Source organism: Heliangelus exortis, chromosome 2, assembly GCF_036169615.1.
Source record: "Heliangelus exortis chromosome 2, bHelExo1.hap1, whole genome shotgun sequence".
NCBI lineage: Eukaryota > Metazoa > Chordata > Aves > Apodiformes > Trochilidae > Heliangelus > Heliangelus exortis.
The window spans coordinates 70609733-70621513 of NC_092423.1; the positions used below are offsets into that span (position 1 = coordinate 70609733).

Genomic DNA, 11781 nt, shown 5'->3' on the forward strand with positions numbered 1-11781 from the left:
AGTAATCCTTTTTAATATTTTTAGCACTGCTGATGGCTGCATCTTGTGGAACCCACACGGAACACCAAGAGCAGGTAATAGTTGGGTGAGCAAGGCTAGGAAGCCTCTCAGTGACATCCCTGATGCAAGCACCTATTAGACAGCACACCTCTCTAGAGATCTGGTCTGGTCTGCAAATGGGTGCCTCTGTGCCCCTGAGATGAGAATCCCCTACTACTATCACCTGGTGATTTTTCTTGGTCGCATTGGTCATTACACTTGGAACAGACCGAACACCTTGTTCTGCTCCAACACCAGTGCAGGATGGTTATTTCCCTCTTGTATTGTTTGCAGAGCAGTGAAATGGCTCTTCAAGGGCATCTCAGACTTTGAGGGAGGTCCCTGCCTCCTTCTTGTTCTCTAGTTGCTTTCCTTACCAACTTCCACCTCTCCACTCCGGTGGCTTCCCTCCTTTCCATGTTCCCTGCTAGGGGAGTATTTGGCTGACTGGGCACAGGTTGTGCATGGTCAGCAGTGAGCTCATGGATACCACTGTCCAGCTCATTTTCTGCCTCCCTAATGCTACGCAGCCTCCTCCCTGTCTCCTGCAGCTCAGCTAAATGCTGCAGGAGATCATTCACCTGCTCACATCTTCTGCAGGCAGCTGCCCCTTACCTCAGGCACAAGAGAACGGTCCAGGCAGCTACCGCAGCCTGGGGTCTGCACAGCAGCCTCGCACCTCCGGGGCTCCCTTTGGGTGGACGCGGCGGCCGCTCCCAAGGTGGAGAGCGCAGATCCCCCGGGCAGAACTGCTGCTCCAGCCTTCCTCCCAGTGGCCACCATTCTGACTTCCGCTTGCCCTCCCTGCTCGCCCTGCCTGCGCCCGCTGCCGCCCCGCGCCCTTCCTGCCGTGCCACGCTCTGCTCGCCCCTCCTGCTCTCGGCGCCCCCGGTGGCTGCCGCTCCACAGAGCCGCTTTCCTGCGAGTGGCGGTGGGATACAGAAAGCTCTACAGCCCTCTGACGAGCTGCCTGCCCCAGAGCTGCACAGCTTGTTCCCGAGTTTTTTTGGTTTTTGTTTTTTGTTTTTTTTTTTTTCCTGAATTTCTATCCCGGTGCGGCCGTGGCTGCACCGGAGCTCCTCGCACCACGGGTGACCGTTGGTAACGGTTACGCCCGGCTGAAACTGCCGCCCCCAGAGCTGCCTCCGCCTCCACAGCCGCTCAGCTGGTGAAACATCAAAGCCATTTACCAAATGTAATTAGTTCGGTGGCAGATGGCTACACTGGGAGTGTTTGGATATATACACTTGGAGTGGTAGCTCTTGCCAGTGTACCTTTGTGAGCAAAATCAAATGTCCAGTGATAATACAGCTTAAAGAAAGTGTCAGCAACTGCTTTAATATTTCTAGTATGTAGACCGGTATTGCCACAGTTGCGAACTATTTAGTAGGAAGCAACAGCTTATTTGGATCAGAAATCAACTTGAGTGAGCAGCTGTGCATATTATCTAGTTAGGAAGGAGATAAACCTATAGTAAGGGAGGCCTAGCAAGAGGGGATAAGGTGGTCAGGTAGCCCAGCACACAAGTGAGCTGTCCCCAGGAGCAGTGGCATCCAGGGAGATGGGCAGTGGCAGTGATGAAGGCAAGCAGAGGAAATCCGCAGCAATGCTTTGGGTGTCTGGTTACTTCCAGGCAGCAGCATTTCCTTCAGGAGAAGTGGCGGAGGTGGTTACTAACAGGAGACGTATACATATGTATATACATACACAGACATTGTTTTATGTATTTTATGCTGCTCACATAAAATATGCCTGCATACCCTAAGCCACACTTAAGCAAACTGCCCACTGGCCTCACCACCCAGGCATCTCCATATCAGGACATAAGGTAGATTCCTGTAGGAAAGCAACTTCAGAGAGCAGCCATTCATGTCCTATCTCAGGGCGTAACGCTGTCCATACGGGGTTAGTGTGAAGCTACCCTACCTGAAGCAGTGGCCATCCAAGTCCCCACAAGCCACATTCTTGCCAGTCTTCTCACCATGCTGAAAATGAAGAAGAATCTAATGAAGGTGACTTGGCCATGGTGTGGCCTGTTTCCATTCCCTTCCCCAGTCATATCTCTGGCCAAAATGTTATTTGGCACCATCCTTAACTATACTGGGTAACCTAATAGAATGGTAAGGCTCAGTCAGGGTACTCTGCTCTGTGTCTCTCTCTAGGCCCACATAATTTACATTTTTGGTCCATTGGTCCTCACCCTTTCACAGTTCTATACCTCCAACAATCATTTGGCTTTCCCCAGAAATGTGTCTTTACACTTCCATCTTGTCTTTCTGCTTGCTTGTTTGTTTGTGTGTCTGTTTTAGGTCATGGGAAGTGACAGGAAGAGTATGCACTTAAACTGGGTAGGGAATGCAATAAATGTGTGTGACGCTGCTCCATAATACTACTTCTGTCTCTAATAGACTTCATGAGACATTTGTGGGTTTGTACTGTAGATTTCTCTCCAAAGGGTCTGGATAATCCTTCTTGAAACTATATATACCTTTACCAGCCACAGCTCTCTTTGTCAGTAAGTTCTTCAGGTCTACAGCCAGCTTCCATCATCTCCTCTGCATCCCTCTGGAATCAGCTCCATGAAGTGTCCCCTATTACCTCAGCTAAGTGAGCATTTGCTCCTTATCTATCTTTTCTGTGGTATGCATCTTTTTATGGACATCCCCCTTAAATTGTTAGGGACAAGGTTAATTTAGTAGTCAAAGTACTTTAAAAGAATGAAAAAGCAAAAGTTCAGGTCTGAAGTACAACATTCAGCAAGTACTTATACACATTCATTTTATAATAAGAAAGTACAAATTGTTCTTTCTTCAGAAAGCAACATTTGGCTCATTAAAACTAAAACAACAAACCTACACGCTGTCTCAAGAAGCTTCTTTATAACTAAAATTTATTTAATAAGAGAGCGTCTTATCCATCTCATTGATTTACTCCCACAGACAAATAAAAAACCCTACAATTATTGGAAAGAAAAAATGAACTCTTAGTCCTGTTTCATAAAATGACCACAATATTTGGATACCCGAAGGATATCTGAGTATTCAGAACATTTGGATACACAAAGGATCCTAACTTTTTGGCATCCAAAATCAGAGACATAAAATTTTCTTTTACTGGAGAAGTCCATACTATTTTTTAGTGGAGATATTCTACTATTGATCAAGTTTGTGCTGGAATAGTAGCTCTGATGTTACTGGTATAAAGATAGATTTGAACCATGGGCAAGGACAAGGTCTCTAAGGCATAAAAATATCTCTAGCAAATAACTTGAACTAATGACAAACTAGGTAACTCAGATTTTACCTCTGAGTTTCCACAAGTGTCATATTCTCCTGAACCATCCAAGTGCTATCTTATGGTTTCAGAGAAGGGAAGAGCCTGGGGCACCTGGTTCCACTGTTAGTGAGAAATATGGGATTTCCTGCAAGAATGATGGAAGCTTCTCAGATATGGATCCTCCACAAGGTCAGAACCAAATTTACAGTCCAAATACTCCAGAACCACCCATTGTTGGTTATTACATTACTGATATGCCAGCAGATCATCAGGTCTGAGAGGAGTTGAAAAGCAATGGTGAGACATCTCTTGCTTCAGCTGACTCCTGACAGATTCGCTATCTCAATCCTTTGCCTTGGGCAGTTGGTAGCTGGTGACGAGTCCTAAACTGAGCAGTGCTGATGAGCACTAGCACACAGTTCACATATGAGAAGAGTTTATGGCAGCAATACTTTTAATCTTGTGTGGCATACAATATTTGGCCACCCTATTTGGTCTGGAGGCAGTCCTTACACAGAATCAACACCTTTGTCTTAGAGGGCAAAATTAGGCTGTCTGTACTGCTTGTCAGCATTGCTTTTCCATGGGTGAAGCTGAAGATAATGATCATAAGAAAGCAGTGACATGCTCTTCATCTCCTCAGTAAAAACTTCAGGATAATAACTAAAGATCTATTTCTATAACTTGCACTCTCTGTGTTTGTCTTGTTTGCACAGACAGGCTTTTTACAGTTTTACTGTAGCTGTATGTGTATTCAGATAATTAGAAGCACCAGTTACAATATATACACTGGAAGATGACTTTCAGTGCTTTAATGCAAAAACCCACTAGTCAATCAGAAATTGGCAGGCTTAGCATAAGCAATTAAGTCTATGGACAGATATTTTTTCAATATCCAGAAAGCATTGAGATTCTGTTGGCCCAGCCAAAATTGGGGAAATGTGGAATGCAATTTTCTCAATAGTAGCAATACATTTTTTTAATTATTTTTTTTTAATTCAAATCCCTTCTTTTATCTCCCTTTTCAAGGGGAAAAGCAAGGTCGGTTGTTTTACTACTAAATCAGCCTATATTAAATTAGCTGTACTGAATGCAACTTTAGAACACTCACTGGGTTTTTTTGTGATGTACTTGAGGGGTGTAAGTTCAACTCTTCATGATTTGTGTTAGCATGAGAAGAAATCTCATGATGTTATCTCAAGATGTTATCTCAAAGGAAGATACTTTTAGATCAAATATTTTCTTCTTAATATGTTTTAATTCCTCTGCACTTCAAAATGGTTGCTGGAGATTACTGCATGAACAAAACATTCTTATGTTTTGCTGATACTGGCTCCAAATGTATTTGGGCTTCTGCTTGTTTACTCATCCACTACCTTCTACAAAGAATAAAGCTTTAATAATGTGCTTTCAAAAACAATTAAGCACGGCAAACTGCGCAAACCTTTGTGGTTTTCTTTTTTCTTTTTTTTTTTTTTGTTACTTGGAAACCTATAATTTATTTTTTTTATGTATGGCACAATGTCTGCTAGATTTAGAATGGATCCCTGCTTACACAGCCAGCAGAGGTTGCAGCCTGACCTATGGGTCCCACTGGGCTGTGTCAGGAGGGATGTGCCCGGGTCAGATCTTGGTGGTAAAAGGCTGGCTGTGATTTCCACAGAAAGGACTATCCAAAAACCAGTTGGGGGCACTGGATTATTTTGAGGACTGAAACAATGAAAATGGCTGGGATTCAACAACGTATTGTTAAAATTCATTAATTCAGAAGATAATAACAGGTTTTGAAGCTCTACAGTGAGAGCTCTTCAACAGGAATGAGCCCAAGAGGGAAACATTTTGGGTTGATTATTTCATCACAGGGAAAGAAAAGCAAGAGACACAATGAGGCTGTGGACATGAAAGAGGCAAATAATTTAGGTGAGGAGATTTCTGTGGAACTGAACTGAAATGTACTGAGCAATGAGACTTCACCTGAAGTATTGCTCATGGTATTGCCACCTCCCATGCTTTACTGAGTGCAGGTGCCCCGGTGCTGGCAGCAGAGCCCCTCAGCCACAGGCAGGCACCTCGGGGAAAGCCTCGGTCAGAAAGGGCAAAACACTGCCCTAGTGTTGGTCTGCTTGTTCTCCACTATCTGAATCACTATGTGAGCATGTATTTCAATGAACCATAAATTGGACTCATTATCCCCAAATCAAGTCTGTTTCACATGTGATGGTGGTTGGTAAGTGGTATTTCCTGTCTACATCCAGACCCATGAGGGTTCTTGTTGCTGTTCCTATTTTCTACCCTTGTCCCACTAAGGTGGGGGGGTGAGCTCACTGCTGGGGGGGGGGGGGGGAGGGAGGGTTGTTGTTGGCCAGAGGCAAACCCACCACACAGGCAGGAGATGAGTCAGAGAGCTCAGACTCATGGAAGCCCAGAAATGCACCAATACAGAAATATACCATGTATGAAGGAGAACAATTGACACAAGTGAACGATATTTGCAAGGAAACAAATGGGTAAAAGCAGAGGTGAAGAATACATTTACATCACTAACTCTAAGGGGAAGAGTTTAATCCACAAGTTTGAAAATCTCTTCTATGAACAGAACGGGCAAAAAGACTAAAACCAGCTAGGACAACAGAAGCATTTGAAACAAAAAAATCCATGCATGGTCATTTTATAACCTGGGTTATATGACAGTAGGTATCTGTAGTAGCAGTAGATGGTTCCTGTGGCATTTTATTCGAAGAGAAAACCCTAGGATGTTTCAGACATGATTGAACAGATTTGAATATTAATTTAAAATTGGAAGCAATTTCTGGACAAACAAGAAGGATTCAATCACTAAAAGCATGTTTTCTGAGAGCTTCTTCCAGTGGGATTGAGCCTGCAATTTTTATTAAAACCTGTAAGCAATTTATTGTATTATAAATTACATCAGGACCAAAATCCTCCACCAGAATTGTTTGAGAATGAAGGAGTCCTCAGTCAACACAGTATAGAATAGCATCAGTTTAACAACAAAATAATTTTAGAATTCCATCAATAACATGTACCCTGCACATCTATTAAAGGAACAGCTGAAGGCATTGTTGTTGCTGCACACTCAATAACATGTGAGTCTGTGTCTTTGTTCTTTCTTCCAGATAAGAGCATGTTTCAGTTTTAAAGGGGATCCTGGATCATCATTCAAAACCCACTCTATTGAGACCAACTACAGCCTCCTAAGAGCTTTCTGGAGACCTTTGCTTTGTTCAAAAACTACTTCAAAGCTAAGGAATTGTCCCTCTTGTGGAAAGACATTTGCTTCAAAAGTTCTCTGTGTTGTATTGCAGACAGTAATTTGTGATGGATGGAGGATACTACCAGAAATTCTCAGCTCAAGCAAAGGCAGCCTTCTAGGAGGCTGAGCAAATCCATCAGCTTGTTTTCTCCAGCAGATTTGAATATGTAAATCCTTACACCTATAAAGTAGAGACAAAACTATTTCCTTGCCACAGAGGAACTTGCCATGGTTATGTAACATGACTAAAATGTTAAGTGCTAAAGTGACTAATGTCACAGATATTTAATGAGAAAAATCTAATTTTCTTAGATTTTCAAATAGAATAACAAACTTTCTCCCCTGTCCCCACTCTCCAGCACACTGGATGAACTTATTTATCTCACGCAACACAAATTCCTATTGCTCTCATCTGGAAACCTGCCGGAGTTACAGGCAAACAGAAACTGATTCAGCTACTCAGAAGGAACGGAGCATCTGGGAATAGGAAAATTATCTGTGTAGGAGGTTTGCCAGCAATTTCAATAAATTCCACTCTGAAAGATAAACCCATGAAATGAAAAAATTCTCTTTAATTAAAAAAAAAAAAATTAAAAAAAGTATGTACCTACATTTAGCTTTGTAAAATAAAGACAAAAGAACTGCTAAGCAGGCTGAGTTTTTCTAAAGCTCTAGAATAATCTGGTTTTAAAATCAGATTCCTAAACGAGATTTAAAGCTTCATGGGGTCAATTATCTTGACTAGTCTTAGCTCAAATGAGTGCAAAAGAGATACATGCCTTTTTTTGAAACTCAAAAAAAAACATTCATAAAAACCTTCACACCAGCATGGTACAAACTAATTGTTATTTCTCTTCCCCTTGGTTTGCAAAAAGAAGTAAAACTGATTGTTTTGTGAATCAACTGGGAGTTCAGGAATTTACTCCAGAATGTGTATATGTTTAAATCAGATGTCTGGTCCTTGTATGGCTTAAGGAAAGAGACTTACAAGATAATGTTCATAGTACCTAAGGTGCTCTTGTGTCACTTTCCAATGGAACCCCTCAGAATCTGTATACTACAAAGGGAGTATCGGGAGCCCAATATCCTAATTTAGAGTCCTAAAATAACCAAAGAAAGTGAAGCAAAACAAAGATGAAGTAAGATTTGTATCTTTCAAATTAGCATCAGCAATTACTTGCATTATTGCCAGGGCAAATTTGCATAGCTAGCATCATGTATTGTGGAGAGGGAAAGGCCTTTAATAAAGTCTGTTGAATATTTGGATTTATTCTATTTTTTTAAAAATACATTAGTTATGAATTATTTTAAATACATTCATTTTTTTTTCCTCCCCTTGAGCTTGAATTCTCCATTTTTCATCTCTACACAGTGGAGGCAGATAGGGATGCATTATTAAAATATTTAAAATTTCCTTCAGAAGAGAATAAGTAGAGTTAATGTAGTAGGTATATTTCAACATATTCCACACAGCAACCATTATGATGTGGCAATATTATTTACTCATTCTGAGAAGAGGTAACAGGGGTGTGCTGCAGGGAGTGGCCCAAGTGCAAGAGTGAGGAGGAATCCTAATTTCTCTGTCACTGGTCTACCAAGGAACTTTGGTCAAATGCCTCTTACTGTCCCTGCAAGTAAATTGAAATTAAAGATACTGAAACCCATCTTAAGTCTCTCATGCTCTTTGACAGAGGACCAAATTTTGCCACAGTTTTATGATATCCTGAAAAGTTAACCATCACTGAAAGATCAGCTTGGACCCCAGGCAGCAAACGCTGAGCTCTCATGAATAGCTTTTCATTGTCTTTCTTTAACAGGGGAACAAACAGCTCGAGGTAACAAGCTCTGTTTCCAAGAAAATTAATAGGACTGGTCATTCAACTAATTCACTACTCATCTTGGAAAAATCAGGCATCTATGATTAAAACTTGAATTATTCTTTACATTCAGTTTTGAAGTTTTAGATCAGAAATTTCCAAGTCTTCTACCAGTTACCACTATGTTTTTATACTTTCTGGAAATAAATAATTTTTCTATGCCCTTACATAGAAACTTATCTTGTTGAGGTGTTAAGGGATATCTTCATGGAATTTTGTGTACTCACATTGTACTTTAAACATTTCCAGAGGTGCTAAAATCAGAGACTTGAGGTCTCCATTATAATCCGTGGACAGAGAGTAGTTTTTTGTCTTGAAACTGAGGACACACTTAGACACCTGTAAAGGTGAACTGGATTCAAGCAGCATAAACACACAGGGCTGTCAGATACCAAACGTGTTCAGAGACTCATCGACCAGCACAAATGCTTCACAGTATGATCTGAGCTGCTCAAGCCTAATTAACCTGTGTCTTCACTCCCCTGAAAGGATCCTGGCAGTGGATCCCCTCTGCTAACAAAGCACTTCAAAACAGAGGGCAGTTTGTTTCTAACAAGGATGTATTCCCTTCTGAAGCACAGAGTTCTTCTTCCCCACAGCACTTGGTAACAAGGAAAGACTGAATGTTCCAGCCTGAAGTTCCCTCTTCATCTGTGTCAGGTAAATCTCTCAGTGAATCTTTACATTTGTGCTGGAACTGTCAATGTTTATACTGTACCTGCTTCATGGCTGAATGGAGGGTGCTAGTCTACCTGGATACCAGTCTAGGAAATATATTCAGGACTAACTGATGATACAGGGAGAAATTTCATCTTCGAAAAAGGTTTTCTCAGACACATAGCAACTATTTTAATCTTAAATAAACCCCAAAACCCTAGCATTCAATTGTTTCAGGAGCAGGAGTCTGAAGAATCTTATTCTTGTAGGCAATAACTGTAACAAAGAACACAATTGCTGCTTGTGGAGTAGGAGGTAAAGAGTTCAAAACAAATGTACACAACTTGTTGGCTGCAGTAACCTTTATGAAAAATCAGCTTTCTAATTCCAGAGAACCTCTAATCCACTAATAGAAAAGCATATGCTTGATTTTAAGCTGTATATAGTGTAATGAATAACTATTATTACTTCAAGAGAAACAGTATCAGCCAATATGTGCTGCAAGTCAGGCAAGTTATTTATTTTGTCAGCAGTCAGAACACACAGCTGCTCATGTTTGTCAGTTTTCAACATTCATCATTACATTTGTTTGCTTACTTACAAATGAGAATGAAGTGCTACTTCTTTTTACAGCCAAAGAAATTACAAACTGTAGATACCACAAACATTTTACAGAAATATGAATTACACATGAATGGGATACAAGGATGAGAGGGAGAGGAGACAGAAAGAGGTAAACAATCTGAAAGATTTAACCCAAATTCTGCTGAGAAGGAGGTTCTGAAGGCTTAGGATTCTGTGCTGCATGTGGTGTACACAGTAATGCATCCACTCAGTTTAATATTTGCCAGGAAAATCACAAAGCCCTCTCAGGCTACAGCAGCATATAATCTCCTTGAATGTTTTCCTGAGCTCCTGACTCCGGAATGCATAGATGAGTGGATCAATGATGGAATTGCACATGATGAGGATGAGGTAGAAGTTAAAGTGGGACATAAAGCACACACAGTAAGGGTTGTAGGGGCAGGATATGTAGAAAATCAGGTGGAGGAAAAAAGGAGCCCAGCAGACAACAAAAACTCCAATCAGGATGGTGAGTGTGATGGCTCCTTTCATGTTGGCCCCTTGGCGAATAGGGCCAGTCCCTGGAAGAACAGCAATCTTTTTGATATGCATCCGAGCCATCATGAACATGTGCACATAGAGGGATGCCATGAGAATGAGCATAGTGAAGAACATGCTGATAAGGCAGATGATGACAACACTGCTGTCAGAGTAAATGATGAACAAAATGCCTGAGACTGTGCAAGCAGCCCAAATGCAGGTGATGATGACCCCTACACGCTTCACTGTCATGATATTATGGTACTGGAGGGCGTAAAAGATAGTAAAGTACCTGTCCACTGCTATTGAGAGAAGACTGCAAATTGATGCAAGCAAGGAACTGCAAATCACTGAGTCAATGACATTGTCAATGTTTATGGTAAAGCTCTGTGCATCTGTGTCTGTATTGTTTAGCAGCGTGATGACAATAGTTTCTGATCCATTAGACACACTCACTAGCATGTCAGCCACTGCCAAGCTACAGATGAAGAAGTACATGGGTGAATGAAGGTTCTTGTTCTTGGCTATTGCCACAATGACCAAGACGTTCTCCAGCAAGCTGATGATGCCCAGAGTCACAAACACTTCAGGGGATACAAAGAGTTGCTCGTAGCAGCCTCCTGAGGAGTGGCCCTTGGCATTGGGCTCACTGGCACCTCCATGCAGTCCGTAGCTGTGGTTCCAGAAGTGGAGAGGCTGGAGTGTCCCACGGTGCCGAGTGAAATTCATCTTATGGAGCCCCCCTTCCAGCTTCCTGCTTTTAAAACTTCTGTTCCTTTTGCATTCCCTTTGAAAATCTTTGGCTTTTCAGCTTGGGAAGGAAAGAAAAAGAAGCCAGCACCGAGGCAGGCAGCAGTTCAGAATGCTCTGACTGCTGTTGCAAAATAAGGTTTCAAACTCAGAAATGCTGGTTTACTGTCTCACAGATGCAGTTTCTGATCATCATCATCATATTTGCCTTGGTGATCTGTGTCGCAGAGTCCAAACAATCTGTAAGTTTGCATCAGATTTTCCCTATGGTCAGTTCACTGGGATGCTGCGAGGCTTTTTTTCTCCTTTCATTAAGAGAGGCAAACATAAAATGCCCAAGTGACTGCTGTGGAGCAGAAACTAATTTCAAACTGCAAGCACCAGTCTCACTGTCAGACAGTGCATGCTGGCTGCCTGTTTTATGGTATGTGGTGGAGAAAAATATTCAGGGCACTCCCCGCCTCTGCTTTGCCTCCCAGCCAATGGGGCTCAGGAGCTGCAGAAAGTCGAGGGGATGCTGATTCTGAGCCTCTCTGAAACATCAGTACAGCACAGGATACTCAGATGCAGCTACGAGGAGCTAACAGGGAAACAGATGAGCAACCAGAGATTTGCTTCCCTTCTTAACTTCTCAGAATAGTATTTTGATAGTGATTTTTAATTAGCATTCTTACAGAACTGTACTAGAAGTCCTACAGAATTCCTGCAACTGAACTGATGGCTTTTCATTTTTCAGACTGATTTACTGTGATTTACTCTTTCCCCTTCTCTGGCACAAAGTTGCTCTGCCTTGTACATGTGGCA

General features: G+C 41.9%; 1 protein-coding gene and 1 long non-coding RNA gene across 2 annotated transcripts; one reads left to right on the top strand and one right to left on the bottom strand.

The window, feature by feature from the left end:
* Positions 1–1084: 1084 nt before the first annotated feature.
* On the top strand, positions 1085–7929 carry LOC139792801 (uncharacterized). The gene is made up of 3 exons (XR_011724401.1): positions 1085–1387; positions 3405–3504; positions 6453–7929. It is a non-coding gene; the product is annotated as an uncharacterized lncRNA (long non-coding RNA).
* Positions 7930–9621: 1692 nt separating this feature from the next.
* On the bottom strand, positions 9622–11491 carry MC4R (melanocortin 4 receptor). The gene has a single exon (XM_071736627.1). It carries the CDS (start codon positions 10954–10956, stop codon positions 9961–9963), a length of 996 nt encoding a protein of 331 aa, XP_071592728.1. The 5' UTR covers positions 10957–11491; the 3' UTR covers positions 9622–9960.
* Positions 11492–11781: the final 290 nt, after the last annotated feature.

What these genes read in the sequence shown, in the direction of transcription:
- MC4R (XM_071736627.1), bottom strand. Translation starts at nt 10,956, where the DNA reads ATGAATTTCACTCGGCACCGTGGGACACTCCAGCCTCTCCACTTCTGG.